Source organism: Thalassophryne amazonica, chromosome 20 (assembly GCF_902500255.1).
Source record: "Thalassophryne amazonica chromosome 20, fThaAma1.1, whole genome shotgun sequence".
NCBI lineage: Eukaryota > Metazoa > Chordata > Actinopteri > Batrachoidiformes > Batrachoididae > Thalassophryne > Thalassophryne amazonica.
The window spans coordinates 42,711,323-42,730,103 of NC_047122.1; the positions used below are offsets into that span (position 1 = coordinate 42,711,323).

Consider the following 18,781-nt stretch of genomic DNA (forward strand, 5'->3'; position numbering starts at 1 on the left):
TTAGGTGCTCATAAAATCCACAACACCAGGCGCGAAAAAAGAGAAAACTGTCAGAACCTGTGTTTTCACTGTTCAAGACATTTTGGACTCGTTTTATTTAGCTGTTGTTTGGTTCTGTGTGTTTATCGAGAGGCATCATGTTTATTTCCTCACAAAATACACCGCCGTGCTTTAAAGACTTCACCCTGGTGATGGTGAGCGACACATTTGGAGTTTTGGTTTCATTTTGACATTTTTGCGTTCTGTCGCGCCGTTATACCCGTGATTTCAGATACGATTTTGGGAATAAAATGTTAACGTCTGCAAGAAAAGTATCATTTGACGCAAACGAAGGTTTTATTTTCTCGAGAAACTGCAGTTCTGGTTAGACGTTTTGCCTTCAAGGTGACTATTTGGCGCCACCTAGTGCTTGGAGGGCCAATCTGATGTTACGAGGGTCAAGAATTTGCAGGTTTTCTCCTCAGTATAATCTGTGAAATCACACAGTAATATGACTGCCTTGAATGAAACCTGCAGACTGTTTGGCACACACACATACAGGTCTTGGTCCTAGGCTTATTGGCCAGCAGAGGATAATCAAACAAGTAATGTCTCTGTTTAGTAAAAATTTGGAAAAGTTAATGTTGGTTTCTGTAAAGATGTGTTTAAAAAAAATTAGGTGTAACAGCGCAGAGTAGAAGGCACTCTGCGAGCACATACATCCACCATGCAATTGTATTGTATTTGGCATCATCTTGTTTCCCAATAACATATTTCTCTGCTTACAAAATTTCATCAAAGTCCACTCATAAATTTTTGAGTTCGGTGTCACTATATCTCTAACATTCTTCTGGATACCGGCCCGAGAATATGTTCTGGATTAACCCTAAAATTGCATCAGTTATTTCCCAGTTATTATTTATCTGCTTACAAAATGTTATCAAAATTCATTGTTAATAATTTTCTGAATTAAATGTTTCCAAATGCTTAAAACGTCTTATGGATCCTGAATCCAAAATATGTTCTAGATCAAATTCAGAATAAAATCCCCCATTTTCTAGGACATTATCCAGAATATTATCTATGTACTCATCAAATGTTATCAAAATCTGTTCATTATGTTTTAAGTTATCCTGCTAACAGACGCTGGTGAAACCATTACCTCCTTGGCGCCGGTCAAAAACAATTTGAGCATCCTATAGTGTATGAACATGATTGTGTGCAGACATTATTGAAACATGTTTTGAAATGTGTATATTTTCATGAAGCATAGAAAAAGATTGCTTAATATGCTAGAGTCTGAATGGATTTTGTAAAGGACATTTTTGGAACATTTTCCCTTCTGTGCCAGCCTTTGCAATGTAGTATTAATAGTGCATCACTTGTGTTTGTTTACCTTTCAAAGCTGCCATGGCCAAAATTGAGCTCTGGTTTTATAATGCAATGATGAGTGGAATTAGTTGTTATTATGATGTTATGATTTTAATTTCTTTGTCATTGATTTTTTTTTTTCTTAAATGGTTTCTTTTTTTCAAGTTCTCCAAGCTTTTTTTTTTTTTTTTTAAATATATATATATTCTGCCTCCAGCCAGCCGTGGCCGTTGGTAATGTGGGCCAGCTGGCAGTTGACCTGATTGTGAGCACCCTCAATATGAGCCGAGTGGGCTACATGCACACAGACTGTCTCGTCCCCATGGTGGGAAACAACCCGTACACCACCTGCAAAGAAGATGCTGATGAGTTACACACATCTGCAGAAGGTAATAGTATTATAGGTTTCTTTGCAGAAGATGAGCTACATTGTGGTCGATGCTTTGGAATTTGCATATGTTGTTGCATCTTATTACCATAATGTGGCATCAGAAATTTTGACCTGTACTAAAGTCTGTATGAATGAAACTTGAAACGTTTGAAAAAGTATAGTGGAATTAGTATTGTAAATCTGCCTTAACAGGAGGCAGGTTTACTATACTCCAACCTATCGTATGCTACTCGATAGGTTGGAGAATCACTTTGGGATTACTGGGAATGTCTTTGTTTGACATCCTAACTAACCAGTCACTCACACTGTGTCCTGTACAATAACGTTACCTCAAACCTTGTTCTGATGAAATACAGGGTTCCACAGGGATCCGTCTTGGGCCCCCTGCTTTTCTCCATTTATATAGCACCCCTTGGGCATATTCTACGACATTATGGGATTACTTTTCACTGCAGTGCTGATGATACTCAGTTGTACATGCCAATAACTGCTGGTAATCTCATATACATCAAGACTTTAGAGGACTGCCTTGCTTTATTGAAAAGCTGGATGTCTATAGCATTGGTCCAGCGAGACATCGACATCAGTTTGACCAGCTAGCGCTTAACTTAGACACGTGCATCATACATCACTCTGACAAAGTGAGGAACCTTAAGGTGATTTTTGATCCCACGTTGTCTTTTGACCTACACATCAGAGAAATCACAAGGACTGCTTTCTTCTATCTTTGTAACATAGCAGACATTCGTCCCATCTGGTTTATGGTTGACACAGAGACTCTGATTTATGCATTTGTTTCTGGATTATTGCAATGTTCTATTCTCTGCTTTACTGCAGTTCAGCATTACGAGTCTCTAATTATTAGAGACTATTAGAGTCTAATAGGTTCAAAATGCTGCTGCCAGAATTTTGACTAGAAGCAAAATGTTTGACCACATTACACCAATTTTGGCCTCCCTTCATTGGCCTTCTGTCTCTGTGAGGTCAGATTTTAAGATTCTGCTCTTATAAAATTATTCACGAACTAGTACCTCCTTACTTAGCTGACCTATTTACATGCTACATATCAGCCTGTGTTGTGTTCCCAGGACGTTGGACTACTTTGTGTCACTAAGGTTAAAAAAAAAGTCAACAGGCCACAGAGCCTTCTCTTATCATTCATCTGCCTTGTGGAATGATCTACCTGCAGATATTCTGTAGAGTCATTCAAGTCCAGACTAAAGATGCATCTATTCTCCCTCTCGTATGGCTAGCATACTGGTGTAGAACGGAACTATGCTTCTTCTCCTTTTGATTCATATTATTAGTAGTGGAACAGGTCTCTGCCTCACTACATCTTAATTCTGGGGCTGTTAGTACAGCACAGGGCTGCTGCCAGCAACCACCTTAGTAATCTCTTTGTTTCCATGTTGATTTACTGCTGGTGAATTAATGCCTCGGGTGCCGTTATTTCCGGCTGACTGATTCTGCTCTTTTTATCTCTGTCTGAGGCACTGACAGCATCATTGACTGATCCTGGCCTTGCACCCCAGGGTGCCAGACTGACTTTGAGATTCCACGCCGGTTGCACCACTGACCGGAAGTCCTGCCCTGCAGCCTACTGGTGCTAGACATGGACACCTATATATTAGAGACCCAAGATGGACTCCACTGTATTTTCAATTAAGGGCTCTGTTTTTGTTGCTGTTCTGTTTCTACTGTTTGTAAAGAAACTCTTACACAATCTATAAAAACAGTGTAACTGTTAGAATGGCCTAAGCAGTGGGTAACCCCTCTGAGACTGATCTGCTTATGGTTTCTTCCTCATTATCACCAGAGGGAGAGTTTGGTAAGTTTAGACCTTACTCATGTGAAGCGCCTTGAGTCAGCTTTGTTGTTATTTGGCGCTATACAAATAAAATAAATTGAATGAAATTGAATTGTTGAGTCTGGCTGCCAAGAATCAAAAGTTGGAAACACTACTGGTTATCTTGTGAGGCATCACAGGACAACATGCAGTAAAATATTTAACTTAGTCACAGTCTTTTTTTTTTTCTCTTGCCCTGTTATGGTTTTACTGTTTCTTGGTCAAGCCTGAATGGCGTTTTGTATTCAGGAAGATTAAGTTGGAACACAAATGACATGAATTATTCACCTGTACAGAAATCCTACACATTTCAGAAGATCTGTCAGCAGACCATCAATGCAGTTTTCCTTGTTGCTAGATACACGTTTCATGAACCATTTGCTTTTTCCCAACAACTAACCATCAGAAAACATGGGTGACACTGATAAGAGCAATTGATAACAACTGAGGCACATGATTCGAATGGATTGAAAAATTTGGTGGCTTTCAGGGGAAATAATTAACACTGTGAAACCTTAAATAACAGAAAACATTGCTATCCACAGTATACACAGCAGCAGAAACGAAGCTGGCAGTTCTTCAGATCAGGTCGCCAATTATTCAGGTAATGCTCCACTTCCGTCACATGCCCAAGTTGACTTGTTTGTGCATCGGAGTGGTTGTTACATTTTTTTACTCTAAACCATGATTTAATTGCAGAATAAAGCTAAAACGTTTCGCCAGTTGCTTGTGTCTTGGATCAAAACCAGTGGATTCTCCAGGACAATCGTCCTGTCCAGCAGCCACGCCTATCAAAGAGACGACCAGCAGCTGCAAGGGTACTTTATAGTGTAAACGCATTAATTGAGCAGTGTTCCTTTCTTCTTAAATCATGTTTAACAAGTCAACCCTCCCAACAAATGCCAGAACTCCTCTGAGGTACCTGATCACACCGGCCCTGCTGAAGCTGTGTGAGGGAGAGGTGAAGGAGCTGGCCTGGAAGGAAATGGAGCAGGTGCCACCCTTCCCGGGAATCACAGATGCCAACATAGAGTCTCGATTCTCCATCCCTGGAGGCGGTATCACCAAAGGCCTCTTTACAGACAGGTACCAAGCGCGAGCATCACTGCTGGTCACTGTCCTGGAAACTGAAGGAATTAAGAACTGGATTTTACAAAAGCTTATTTAAAACTGTAAAACAAAGCTGAAAGTAGTCTTATGTGCTTTTCAGTTGCGCAGAGGATTTGCCACTGGCCGTGCTTCTGCTTTTCTGCTCAGAAGGCAACAATATCCCAGAAGCCTTCGCCCTCGTCAACCACGTCAATGACTGGCTCCATCTGCTGGACAATCCTGTAAGTGAAAATCTGGAGCATAAAATGTACAAGCATTAGACCACATATTGTTTGCTTAAGGACTTGTTTACCTGCATTGGGAGATTAGATCTAGGAATTGTGTGTGTGTTTGTGTCTATGTGTCCGTGTGCACAAGACATCTTGAAAAAACTTTGATACACAAGGTCACCTCAACTGAGACTTGGAAAATGCTCAACATTGGGGGCAGTGCATCAAACTGATTTTATGTAATGGCTGAGTGGATCCTTGTTATGGATTTTTCATCCCATTTGTGTTGCGTTGCATTTAATGTGCAAATATGGTTCCATTTACTGTGCAATTTGTTTCCATACATTTTGTACCATTGCATGTTGCAAACTCCACCCACGCACACACTAGTGGGGGCGGCGTTTAGATAAAAATGACGCAGTGTGTTTTTCTGACAGACAATGATTTGAACAAGCTAATTGACAGTGCTAATTCTTCTCTCTCACACACACATAAAAAACAAATCCACCATGCCATAAGCTGTCTGGATGCATGAAGAGCTGTTATGAAAACCTGGACAAATTTCTGGTGCAATTTTTCACTTAAGTATCACGGACTACATCGTCATAATTATTTTTGAACTGTTTTTCTGAGCTGACTGAGAACAATTTTGGACACCTATTTAGTGTGCGTGTTCGACTGTTGATGTCAAAGCAGCAGTGACGCACACCAAAATGTAAGTCCCTTTTCTGTTGTTTAGAAATTAATATATCAAATGACAAGGATCTATTTTAGCCGTTATATGAAACAAATAATGTTTTTTACATTATTTCAATGGAACAAATATTTAATAGAGTGAAAGATGGAATGTTCTAATGAGGCGAAGCTGAGCTTTCACCGTTGAACTCATAAACATTCATTATTTGTGTAATGTTAATCATCTGGTGACAGTAACCAAAGTAATATTCCCATCAAGTATGGTGAAGGTTCATCCAGCTGTTTTGTAGTTCCTTTGTTGGTATGCAGACACACACAGGAGTGATTACAATGTCCTGTGAGCCACTGCACACACAGCATAACTATGGCCATCAGGAGGCAGAGTCTCTGAAGCCTACTGTACACAATAATGCCACAAGAACATTGTGGGTTCTGATAAAACTTGAAGATCTTGCACAAGTTTGAGGTTAGACACTGCAGTGCAGGTTAGGCTCCGTATTGGCCTTGTTTCACTGTAAATAGCAGAAATTTGAAAATTGCTCGAGATGGACAGTCTCTTACAGGTGTTGATAAATTATATTACAAATATCTAATCAGTAGTGTTTTATTTCTTATTTCAGAGGCAAGGACCAAACCAGTGGAGGATTCCAAGTTCTTGGAAGCTTCTTTTTGGCAGTGGCATCCCTCCAGCACTCTTCTAACAGTTTCCAGGTTATAATTCACTTCCTTACAATGCAGAAAACTCAAAGCAGCAAAACACATGTTGACTTTGACTTTTAGTTGTGTTGTTCAGCCATGGTGTGTGTTTTCAGGCCTTCATCACTGTTTGGCTTGATATGTGGTGAGTGAGGACGGCTTCCTAAAGGAAAAATCCAGGAAGTCACAGTCTGGTTTAAAAACAACAAAACAGCGTCATGATGATTATTTGCAGTCACGTGATCATTTGTGTTGGATGAACCTGATTCATGACTGCAAGCGGACCACACACAGAAGAATCCCATACTGCACTGGCAACATTGTAACATTTAGATGTACGTACAAACATTAGCTCAAATTCAGGAATAAATTCAAATGTGCACTTAGGGAATATAGTGCTGTCATCATACAGTATCTGTTTGCTTGTGTTCCTAATAAATATTTGTACAATAAAATCCATAGTGAATGTTTCCATGCCAATAAAGCCGCATGTTCTCCTTGAATTGCTGGCTGTCTGAGTGGTGTCCAAAAAATGAGGTGGGCTTCATTGATAATTGGCAAAGCTTCTGGGGAAAACCTGGTCTTGTTAGGAGAGACGGCATCCATCCCACATTAGATGGAGCAGTTCTCATTTCTAGAAATCTGGCCAATTTTCTTGGATCCTCCAAACTGTGACTGTCCAGCGTTGGGACCAGGAGGCAGAGCTGTGGTCTTATACACCTCTCTGCAGCTTCTCTCCCCCTGCCATCCCCTCATTACCCCATCCCCATAGAGACGGTGCCTGCTCCCAGACCACCAATAACCAGCAAAAATCTATTTAAGCATAAAAATTCAAAAAGAAAAAATAATATAGCACCTTCAATTGCACCACAGACTAAAACAGTTAAATGTGGTCTATTAAACATTAGGTCTCTCTCTTCTAAGTCCCTGTTGGTAAATGATATAATAATTGATCAACGTATTGATTTATTCTGCCTAACAGAAACCTGGTTACAGCAGGATGAATATGTTAGTTTAAATGAGTCAACACCCCCGAGTCACACTAACTGTCAGAATGCTCGTAGCACGGGCCGTGGCGGAGGATTAGCAGCAATCTTCCATTCCAGCTTATTAATTAATCAAAAACCTAGACAGAGCTTTAATTCATTTGAAAGCTTGTCTCTTAGTCTTGTCCATCCAAATTGGAAGTCCCAAAAACCAGTTTTATTTGTTATTATCTATCGTCCACCTGGTCGTTACTGTGAGTTTCTCTGTGAATTTTCAGACCTTTTGTCTGACTTAGTGCTTAGCTCAGATAAGATAATTATAGTGGGCGATTTTAACATCCACACAGATGCTGAGAATGACAGCCTCATCACTGCATTTAATCTATTATTAGACTCTATCGGCTTTGCTCAAAAAGTAAATGAGTCCACCCACCACTTTAATCATATCTTAGATCTTGTTCTGACTTATGGTATGGAAATAGAAGACTTAACAGTATTCCCTGAAAACTCCCTTCTGTCTGATCATTTTTTAATAACATTTACATTTACCCTGATGGACTACCCTGCAGTGGGGAATAAGTTTCATTACACTAGAAGTCTTTCAGAAAGCGCTGTAACTAGGTTTAAGGATATGATTCCTTCTTTATGTTCTCTAATGTCATATACCAACACAGAGCAGAGTAGCTACCTAAACTCTGTAAGGGAGTTAGAGTATCTCGTCAATAGTTTTACATCCTCTTTGAAGACAACTTTGGATGCTGTAGCTCCTCTGAAAAAGAGAGCTTTAAATCAGAAGTGTCTGACTCCGTGGTATAACTCACAAACTCGTAGCTTAAAGCAGATAACCCGTAAGTTGGAGAGGAAATGGCGTCTCACTAATTTAGAAGATCTTCACTTAGCCTGGAAAAAGAGTTTGTTGCTCTATAAAAAAGCCCTCCGTAAAGCTAGGACATCTTTCTACTCATCACTAATTGAAGAAAATAAGAATAACCCCAGGTTTCTTTTCAGCACCGTAGCCAGGCTGACAAAGAGTCAGAGCTCTATTGAGCTGAGTATTCCATTAACTTTAACTAGTAATGACTTCATGACTTTCTTTGCTAACAAAATTTTGACTATTAGAGAAAAAATTACTCATAACCATCCCAAAGATGTATCGTTATCTTTGGCTGCTTTCAGTGATGCCGGTATTTGGTTAGACTCTTTCTCTCCGATTGTTCTGTCTGAGTTATTTTCATTAGTTACTTCATCCAAACCATCAACATGTTTATTAGACCCCATTCCTGCCAGGCTGCTCAAGGAAGTCCTACCATTATTTAATGCTTCAATCTTAAATATGATCAATCTATCTTTGTTAGTTGGTTATGTACCACAGGCCTTTAAGGTGGCAGTAATTAAACCATTGCTTAAAAAGCCATCACTTGACCCAGCTATCTTAGCTAATTATAGGCCAATCTCCAACCTTCCTTTTCTCTCAAAGATTCTTGAGAGGGTAGTTGTAAAACAGCTAACTGATCACCTGCAGAGGAATGGTCTATTTGAAGAGTTTCAGTCAGGTTTTAGAATTCATCATAGTACAGAAACAGCATTAGTGAAGGTTACAAATGATCTTCTTATGGCTTCGGACAGTGGACTTATCTCTGTGCTTGTTCTGTTGGACCTCAGTGCTGCTTTTGATACTGTTGACCATAAAATTTTATTACAGAGATTAGAGCATGTCATAGGTATTAAAGGCACTGCGCTGCGGTGGTTTGAATCATATTTGTCTAATAGATTACAGTTTGTTCATGTAAATGGGGAATCTTCTTCACAGACTAAAGTTAATTATGGAGTTCCACAAGGTTCTGTGCTAGGACCAATTTTATTCACTTTATACATGCTTCCCTTAGGCAGTATTATTAGACGGTATTGCTTAAATTTTCATTGTTACGCAGATGATACCCAGCTTTATCTATCCATGAAGCCAGAGGATACACACCAATTAGCTAAACTGCAGGATTGTCTTACAGACATAAAGACATGGATGACCTCTAATTTCCTGCTTTTAAACGCAGATAAAACTGAAGTTATTGTACTTGGCCCCACAAATCTTAGAAGCATGGTGTCTAACCAGATCGTTAGTCTGGATGGCATTTCCCTGATCTCTAGTAATACTGTGAGAAATCTTGGAGTCATTTTTGATCAGGATATGTCATTCAAAGCGCATATTAAACAAATATGTAGGACCGCCTTTTTGCATTTACGCAATATCTCTAAAATCAGAAAGGTCTTGTCTCAGAGTGATGCTGAAAAACTAATTCATGCATTTATTTCCTCTAGGCTGGACTATTGTAATTCATTATTATCAGGTTGTCCTAAAAGTTCCCTAAAAAGCCTTCAGTTGGTTCAGAATGCTGCAGCTAGAGTACTGACGGGGACTAGCAGGAGAGAGCATATCTCACCCGTGTTGGCCTCTCTTCATTGGCTTCCTGTTAATTCTAGAATAGAATTTAAAATTCTTCTTCTTACTTATAAGGTTTTGAATAATCAGGTCCCATCTTATCTTAGGGACCTCGTAGTACCATATTACCCCATTAGAGCGCTTCGCTCTCAGACTGCGGGCTTACTTGTAGTTCCTAGGGTTTGTAAGAGTAGAATGGGAGGCAGAGCCTTCAGCTTTCAGGCTCCTCTCCTGTGGAACCAGCTCCCAATTCAGATCAGGGAGACAGATACCCTCTCTACTTTTAAGATTAGGCTTAAAACTTTCCTTTTCGCTAAGGCTTATAGTTAGGGCTGGATCGGGTGACCCTGGACCATCCCTTGGTTATGCTGCTTTAGACGTAGATTGTGGGGGGGTTCCCATGATGCACTGTTTCTTTCTCTTTTTGCTCCGTATGCATCACTCTGCATTTAATCATTAGTGATCGATCTCTGCCCCCCTTCACGGCATGTCTTTTTCCTGGTTCTTTCCCTCAGCCCCAACCAGTCTCAGCAGAAGACTGCCCCTCCCTGAGCCTGGTTCTGCTGGAGGTTTCTTCCTGTTAAAAGGGAGTTTTTCCTTCCCACTGTGGCCAAGTGCTTGTTCATAGGGGGTCGTTTTGACCGTTGGGGTTTTTCATAATTATTGTATGGCCTTGCCTTACAATATGGAGCGCCTTGGGGCAACTGTTTGTTGTGATTTGGCGCTATATAAGAAAAAAGTTGATTGATTGATTGAATAAAGACGTTATTTTTGTAGTTCCTCCTAACAGAAAGTGGTTGGCATGGAGCCACACTGTATTCCCAGCAGTCCAGCCTCTCTGAAATTTGATTCCATCCAAAAACATGTTTCAGCAGTTACGCCATTGTAACGACTAAGCATGATGACTCATACTTTGCTGTTGTATATTTATGTTTCCTAGTATGTGGCTTTCGCATTGTTGAGTTAATTGCTTAAGTGTTGTGGGTGAAGGGTAGAAATGTCTGGACAGCGTTTATTTTTAAAAGAGACTGGAGTGGAAAACATGAACTTAAAAAAAATCCCACTAAAATAGAAAATTGGCCCTTAAAACAACACAAAACACATCTTAAGAAAGTCTTAAATACTTACCATTCCAGTTTGTTTAAAGCTGTTAGAAATGTTTTTAGATATGATTCATGTTTGTGATGTAATAACCAGGAATTGGTGATGGAAGATACATGAACTAGAAAAGATTTATTTGTAGATTACACTGTAGGTGAAACAGAAACTTAAGACATTCGTTTCCAAAGGAGGATATGTCGTCAGATCAGGTGTCCAATGATTCAAATCCACAACATTTTTTTTTTAACAAGCAAAAAAATGTCTTTACACACATCTTTGAAGTACAACACTATGTACATCATTGGAAACAATACATGCCACTGAATTTATGTGGGAGGAGGCCTTGGTGTAACCAACCCTCCATCACTGTGAAAAACTTCAAGTATCTCTTATAAAAAATACATTTTATTTTTGCCTCTGAAAAAGGTTTCCTAAAAAAAATACGAAATATGAACAGCATTAAAAATTAGTGGTGCACAGCCGGTATTCAGTCTTAAGTTGATAAATGTCAAAAAAAAAAAAAAAAAAAAGCAGAGGATAACAAAGCTGCAAATAATATATAAAAAAAAAAACCCATGAAGTGTAACAGGCTGGATGAGAAAAGAGCTGGTGTATTTGTTGATGATGCACTGCTGTTTCTGGGTGGTAAAAATCAGGCTGAGGAGGTGTACAATATGTCAGTTGGGCTGGAACAAAATTAAGAAGACACCTGGCCGAGTTTGTGTGGGACTAAGGGAGGAGAACAGAGCTGGAATTCCCTGCCGATGTTGGCCTTGACGCCAGAGTAGTGGTCTAGTGGCTGCAGATGGTTAGCAGTCACCAGTTTTCATCCTGTCAGAAAACACAACAGGGTTAATGATGTTAAAACTGCATATGGTCTGAGCACCTGAGTGAAGCCTGGAAGTGATCAAAGAAGCTGGTGCCACAAAAATCTATATATATTGTCTTTAAAGGGGAACAAAAACACTTTTTGAGAATTTGTTTGTGCATTCCTTGGTAAAAATTGTTATTCACATACTTGCAGAATGTTTGAGCGCAGTGTAGTGAATTTGGTGACACCACAACTGAATTTATTGAATGTTTTTTCTGGTCTCTTGTTTTTGTACTTTGTAGACAGTCCCTGTACTTCGTTTCTCAGCCGCCTGCTTGTGCAGATCAATATTATTTTATATTACACATCAGGGGACGGCTCATATGGATAAAAATAAGGTTATAACTCGTTGTCTACCTCCCTGAGGATGGATACTGGTGGTGTTTGTTTCTACAATGTTTCTTTTAAGATTATTGAGCTGTTTCTGGAGGGGGAGGTTTCGGTCCTCTTTGAGTTTGACAAGTGGACCGTCCCAGTCAAACTCCTCACCTGATCATATGGTCCTTGGAGCGGGACACAAGTGACAGCTACTCGGATCACCTCCACATCTCACCGGCTGTGGTGACCCCCACCAAAAAAAAAAAAAAAAAAAAAAAAAAAAAAACATTTTTGCGGTCTTTGGGTTTGTGATCAAGATTTCCTGCAGTAACTGATCCGTAAACTGAAATCAATAAACTACTTAAAATGAAAAAATATTTGTTTACTAATAATGATATTCACATTTTGCAAGACCTGCGTTTGTTTTGCAAGATATTTTTTCAGCATTCACGTTTTGCAATTATCCGTTTGCGGATAATTCACAATTTGCAGCCGATTCACATTTTGGGGGTTAACACTGACTCAATATCCAGGTCAGAATGCCATTTTAACACGTATTTTGCGAGTGGTTTTCTGAGTGTGTTCACGCGAATCCCCATTGAAAATACATTAACATTTGGGAACTTCGTCAATATTTTGCTCAGTTAGGTGTCATGTCACTGTCCATGAAGGGACGTTCGTGTTTAGTGGGCATTGGGAGTGCGGACTCTAGTAGTCATATAACCTCTGGCAGGGAATCTCAGAACGAGGCTCATCTTCCCACCAACCAGTGACGTCACCAGCCTGACCTGCATAAATGGCGGAAGCTGGTCGATGTCAAAGCCTCTCAGACCACGACTAAAACAAGGTTTTCTGTAGATATTTTATGGTCTTTAGTGTTTCTTGAACTATCAAAAGAATGCATTTTTTTGTGTTCATTCTTGCTATAAATAGTCTGTTGGCATTTCTGTTCCCCTTTAATATCTCACACAGTGGGGAAAAGTGTGGGAGCATTTACATTTTTAGGAAACATGGGCACAGATTGCTTTGATCATGTCAACCTTGGAATTTTTTTTTTTTAATGCAGCACAAACATACTTTTAATACACAGCAACATGTCACTGAGTTGTTCTTAGTGTGTGAACATTAAGCAAAGATAAGTCATGCTTTGATAAAACCTCTCCTCTTTCACCTCTACACTATCTCACAGCATCTGAACACTTCAAAAACTATCATCTTAGCAACAGTCTCCACTGATGACAGGAAACTTTAGTTTTTGTTTCAAAACTAAGTAATATTTCTTAAAACAAGCAGCAGCAGACTTAATGTCCATTCGGACCCTGAAATTAGCAACAAGCCTTCATAAATCACATTCTAACAAAAGGTCGACTTGACATGTGCCTGCATGAAAAAGCCCGGACTCGTCCCACTTTGTCAACATTCCTATTTAATATATAAAATAACTCCAAGTTGTGTGAAAACATGCCAAGATAATGCAACACACAAGGCTCAATTGTCCTCGCCTGCATGCATCACAATCCTAAGATTTTAAAGCTGAGTATGCAGTAGTTCACTGACAGAAACTGTTGACCCCGCCCACTTGCTGACCTCATGTCTATGCTTGTCCCGCCAATCACATGGAATAGAGAGATATGAATGCAGCTGCCAGGCTTTTTGGATCGATAGAATATTCTTCTTCAAAAAATTGTCACATATTTTGGTGCAGGAGCTGTTTTTTGTTTTCCACAAAAACAATGTAGCAGAAAAACTCAAACAATTTAAACTTCATCTACTGAAAAAAAAGAACAAAAGGCAGCATATTAAAAAAATAAAATAAGAACACTACCATGTTAAATTTACAACAGAATCTTGTGTAAAACGGCCAGTAAACAAGCATTAATGAGCACCAAATCATGTGACATGATCATCTGCCTGTCACAAGTCGCGCTAACATGCAAGTTTAAACTGAGGTTTTTCTGTCTCTCCCAAACAGTGGAACTATTGTTTACAGCAGATATATTCAGTGAATTTATGGCTGCATGACAGCGGTTTTTCAGAAATAAGCAATAAGTAAAAACTGCAAATGTACATGAACACACACCATGCTCCAGCACAGTCAAAAGTAAAGTCCAACTGAAATAATGGAAATGTATGCATTTCCTTTCTTTATAGTGACTGAAGTTTTAGTTCTCGAAAGGAAGGACAATCACCACCTAAAAACTTTCTTTGATTTCTCCCTTTTTGCTTGGAGTCGCCACAGTGGATTCGGTATGTATCCGTATGTTTTACAATTTTTGCTGCAAATAGCAACATTCTCAGTCTACATACTAGAGGGAGCAACATGTATGCACAAAAGCAGGAGGCACTATCACAAATCCGAAAAATATAAAATTAAAAATTGACCCTCTGAAGTTATTCTTCCCAAAGAGTACGACACAAAATTTACACATGAAATCTGTGCGCTAGCAGGAAATAAAAAATAATTTCAGCTGGACCTTAATGATGCAAAACCACAAGGTGAAGTGATTCAAAAGAAACAAAAGCCCTGAAAGGACTAAAAACACAACACACATGCACACACCTCCATGGACAAGACCAGGTGTGCTGTTTTTTTTAAGATCTGGATAAACCACCTCCTCTAAATGTGTTCTTCACCGTTGCTGCTGTCACAGCAGGGGGAGCAAAGAAACACAACCCCCACTGGACAGATCAGCTCTTGTCATGTGCAGCAAATGCAGCCCAAACTGTCCAAGGAGCACAAGAGCAGATTAAGACCTTTCCAGAAATCACAGCGTGGCTGTGTTACTGGCACAACACCGACATGTCATACAATAGAGATGAGCTTCTCAGAAATGACTCTGTTAGTCATTTTAGGAGGTGCGCTGTCATCAGAAATAAGTGCATTATTACGTCTTACTGACCTACCTTCATACAGTTGTGTTCAAAATATTAGCAGTGTGTTTTTAAAAACGCGAGTAAAGCTCAAAATCCTTTTAATGGCTTTAATTTCCATACATGCAAACACATTGGGAACACTGCACATTCTATTCCAAATCAAAAAATGTTCTTTCTGTGACCCTTACAAGACCCTTATGCTGGTTGTAGTGCTGGCTTCTCTCTAAAAATCTGAGTAAAATAGGTTGTTCCAGACTTTGTTCAGAAGAACAGTGTATTTTGATTAAAAAGTTGATAGGAGAGGGGAAAACAGAAGTGCAGAAAATGACAGGCTGCTCAGCTAAAATTATCTCAAATGGCTTTAAAATGTTCACAGGTACCCAAAGTTGGTCGACTCCATGCAACACAGACGTGAAACTGGTTATACAACTAAATTTTAGTTCAGTGATTCACAGTAAAGTTAAATCTTAAACATTTTTTTAGTTTATACAGTAAATATTTGAGTTCATAAAGAAAAATGCAGACACTGCTATTTTTTGAACAGCCTAATGTTACTTTTTCTTCATTTTCTGTAAAGTAAAAACAAGTCTGCTAAGTTTTTCTTAATGTTTCGAGTTTAAATTGAATGTGCAGTGTTCTGATGTGTGTATAGAAATAAAAGCTATTACAAAGATTTTGAGCATTACTCTTTTTTTTTTAAACGCACTGCTATTATTTTGAACACAAGTGTATGAGGAGCAAGACTGGTGCCTTAGTGCTAAATTACCAAGAATGTCAAAGGAAAGGAAAATAAAGCTATCCCTGATCTCGTGTAGGACAAGAGAACAAATCTGATTTTTTTCGCTCATCATTTTTGTCTCAAAATGAAGGACGTGTGGAGAAAACAATGCATTTATTTTCTGTTTAAAGAACAGACTAAAGTGGAATCGAAGCAAAGGCTGCAGGACTGCAGACTTTCTATCTTCCCACTTAGGAGTTACCTGTTATCTATGAATTACACCAGTTAAACCTGTTGAGACATGATGGATCAGATCTACAGTTGTGGTTGTGACAATATTGGGTCTTCATGGTTTTCTTTGAACTGTCATTTTTTTCTTGATAAACAAGTTATTACTTAGTTTGGGTTTTTAGAATTATACATACTGTACACCCATACAGATTGATCACTCAGTTTTGCTCAGTGTTCCAAAATGTCTTGCCAACACCAGGTAAATTGCTATTAGTGATCGTGATTAAGTATAGCCAGCATCTTCTATGTTACAACATAAAGGGTTTCTTGTGAAGCAAATCCAAGAAGTTCAGTGCAGATCTAAGAAATAGCATTGTACTCACTCTCTCATCTTCGACCGCTTATCCGGGAATGGGGCGCAGGGGCAAAAGCTCCCGCAGGGGACCCCAAACTTCCCTTTCCCAGCCTACATTAACCACCTCTGACTGGGGGATACTGAGGCGTTCCTCAGTATCTTACCAGATGCCCAAACCACCTCAGCTGTCTCCTTTCAATGTGAAGGAACCGCGGCTCTACTCTGAGCACCTCACGGATGACAGAGCACCTCACTTTATCTCTAAGGGAAACACCAGCCACCCTCCTGAGGAAGCCCATTTTGGCCACTTGTATGGTCATGACACAACCCTCATGACCATAGGTGACAGCAGGAATGAAGATTGACCAGTAGATCGAGAGCTTTGCCTTTTGGCTCAGCTCCCTTTACGTGTAAACAGTACAGTAGAGCGAATGCAATACCGTCCCTGCTGCACCAATTCTCCAGCCAATCTCACGCTCCACTGTCCCCTCACTCGTGAACAAGACCCCACGGTACTTGAACTCCTTCACTTGGGGCAAGACCTCATTCCCTACCCTGAGTAGGCAATCCATCGGTTTCCTGCTGACAACCATGACCTCCGATTTACAGGTGAGTGCTGGCATTCACAGGCCGATGAAGCCAGCAGGACCACATCATCTGCAAAAAGTAGTGATGAGACCCTGAGCCCAGCAGACTGAAGACCCTCCTCCCCCGACTACGCCTCGATATCCTGTCCATGAACATCAAAACAGGATTGGTGACAAGGTGCAACCCTGATGGAGGCGAGTCCGACTTACTGCTTGAGAACCTGAACACAGCTCTGGCTTTGTGAGGACAGAGATTGGATGGCCCTGAGAAGGGACCCCCTCACTTCATACTCCCGCAGCAGTTCCCACTGGATGGGCATACTCCCAGGCCACCTCCAGGATCCTTGTGAGAGTAAAGAGCTGGTCTGTTGTCCCACAACCAGGATGGAACCCGCATTGTTCCTCTTCAATCTGATGTTCGGCTGTTAGCCGAACCCTTTTATGAATTAGCCATGAACTTTGCGCAACCTATTTGAAAACACTGCATGTCATTGCGTACAGTGCATCTGAACAATTATGACGAGATCTATAATAAACATCATTTCACTGATATATTGTCCAACTCATAAGAAAGAATGAAAATGCAACTGTTTTACCAATCCATTACAATATTTATAATGTGTGTGTGTGTGTGTGTGTGATTCTAGGAGCGATGAGAGAATGGTTTCATCAGCCAAGTTCTGAGAGCAAATGCGTCATCAGCTACAAAATTATTATTTTATATAGTGTGGCATCAAGCGGGACGCACTGACAAGATGAATTGCGTGGCAGTGCAGAGATCAAATTCATGCAAGTGTCAAGGTGCCTTAAGGTCCAACCCCTATCAAGGAGAGTGTTTCCAGAGCCAAGGCTGTGCGTGGAGGCGAGGCCCACCAGATGTAACTGGTATCACTCCACCTCCCGCACAAGCTCCATCTCCTATCCCCACGGCGGGGTGATGTTCCACACCCTCAAAGTTCGCCCCTGCTGCCTGGGTCTGGTCTGTCGAGGTCCTCAACTTTCACTGCCACCCATGGGACAACGCACCTGACCCCAGCTGTTCTCCCTGTGGGTGGTGATCCCACAGGGTAGAGATGGAAAGTCCATGTTGCCTTTTCAGGCTGTGCCCGACCAGGCTCCATGGCAAGTCCAGCCACCAGGCACTCACTGTCGGGCCCTCCATCCAGGCTTGGCTCCAGACGGGGCCCCGGGTAGAAGGTTTTATGGTCACATGAGATGTAGACTACATCAGAATTATTCAGAAAAACCTTAAGCCGCAGTGGAAATTTGCACACAGTACAATGGTAAATGGACTGCATTTATATAGCGCTTTTCCATCTGCATCAGACGCCTCAAAGTGCTTTACAAATAATGCCTCACATTCATCCCAATGTGAGGGTGCTGCCATGCAAGGCGCTCACTACCCACCGGGAGCAATAGGGGATTAAAGACCTTGTCCAATGCCTTAACCACTAGACCATCACCTCCCCAATGACCCCAAACACACCTCAAAGCTGGCTGTGGAATGGATAACTAAAATGAAACTATTGGAGTGTCCTTGCCAGTCTGTGCTAGGAAATCAACGAATACAAGTGAACTCTGCCAGTTCTGATAAGAACAGTGGGCAAATGTCTAGCCAGAATTCTACTGAAAGCATCTGGTAGAGGTCAAATTTACTAAATCGTCAAATACTAGGTGGACTGTATGTATAATATTTACAGCATTAAAATAAATAATAAATGAATTTGTGCACAAAATTCCTGTTCCCCCCCCCTGTCTATTCAAAATTTACATTGTGCAATAATTATGTCCCAACAAAAGAACAGTTCAAAGAAATCACTGAATATCACCATGATGTTCATGTCTGATGAATGACTGGAACCGCTGTAACCAAATCAAATAAGGTATGTAGTTTATACGTTGTGGAGAGTCTCAAATCTTTTGTGATTATGCATTATATGTCAGTAAAACTGAATATTTCTAACTTTAGTAATTACACTTAATAGTAAGAATAACAGAGGAAATG

General features: G+C 40.3%; 2 protein-coding genes across 3 annotated transcripts in view; one reads left to right on the forward strand and one right to left on the reverse strand.

Annotated features, from left to right (window-relative positions):
* Positions 1 to 18,781, forward strand: part of psmg2 (proteasome (prosome, macropain) assembly chaperone 2) — a 25,820-nt gene continuing 7,039 nt past the window's right edge. Inside the window, exons 1-7 of one of the 2 annotated variants that reach the window (XM_034160300.1) lie at positions 1 to 194; positions 1,568 to 1,739; positions 4,133 to 4,191; positions 4,287 to 4,405; positions 4,494 to 4,673; positions 4,798 to 4,918; positions 6,223 to 6,313. In XM_034160300.1, the coding sequence (XP_034016191.1) occupies positions 138 to 194; positions 1,568 to 1,739; positions 4,133 to 4,191; positions 4,287 to 4,405; positions 4,494 to 4,673; positions 4,798 to 4,918; positions 6,223 to 6,303 (789 nt within the window). In that variant the 5' untranslated portion in view covers positions 1 to 137 and the 3' untranslated portion in view covers positions 6,304 to 6,313. Of the gene's footprint in view, positions 195 to 1,567; positions 1,740 to 4,132; positions 4,192 to 4,286; positions 4,406 to 4,493; positions 4,674 to 4,797; positions 4,919 to 6,222; positions 6,771 to 18,781 lie in introns of those variants that run through there. The other variant, XM_034160299.1, reaches the window with a different exon arrangement.
* Positions 10,932 to 18,781, reverse strand: part of ptpn2b (protein tyrosine phosphatase non-receptor type 2b) — a 22,503-nt gene continuing 14,653 nt past the window's right edge. The window contains exon 10 of the mRNA XM_034160290.1: positions 10,932 to 11,653. Coding sequence (XP_034016181.1) covers positions 11,632 to 11,653 — 22 coding nt within the window. The 3' untranslated portion in view covers positions 10,932 to 11,631. The remainder of the gene's footprint in view (positions 11,654 to 18,781) is intronic.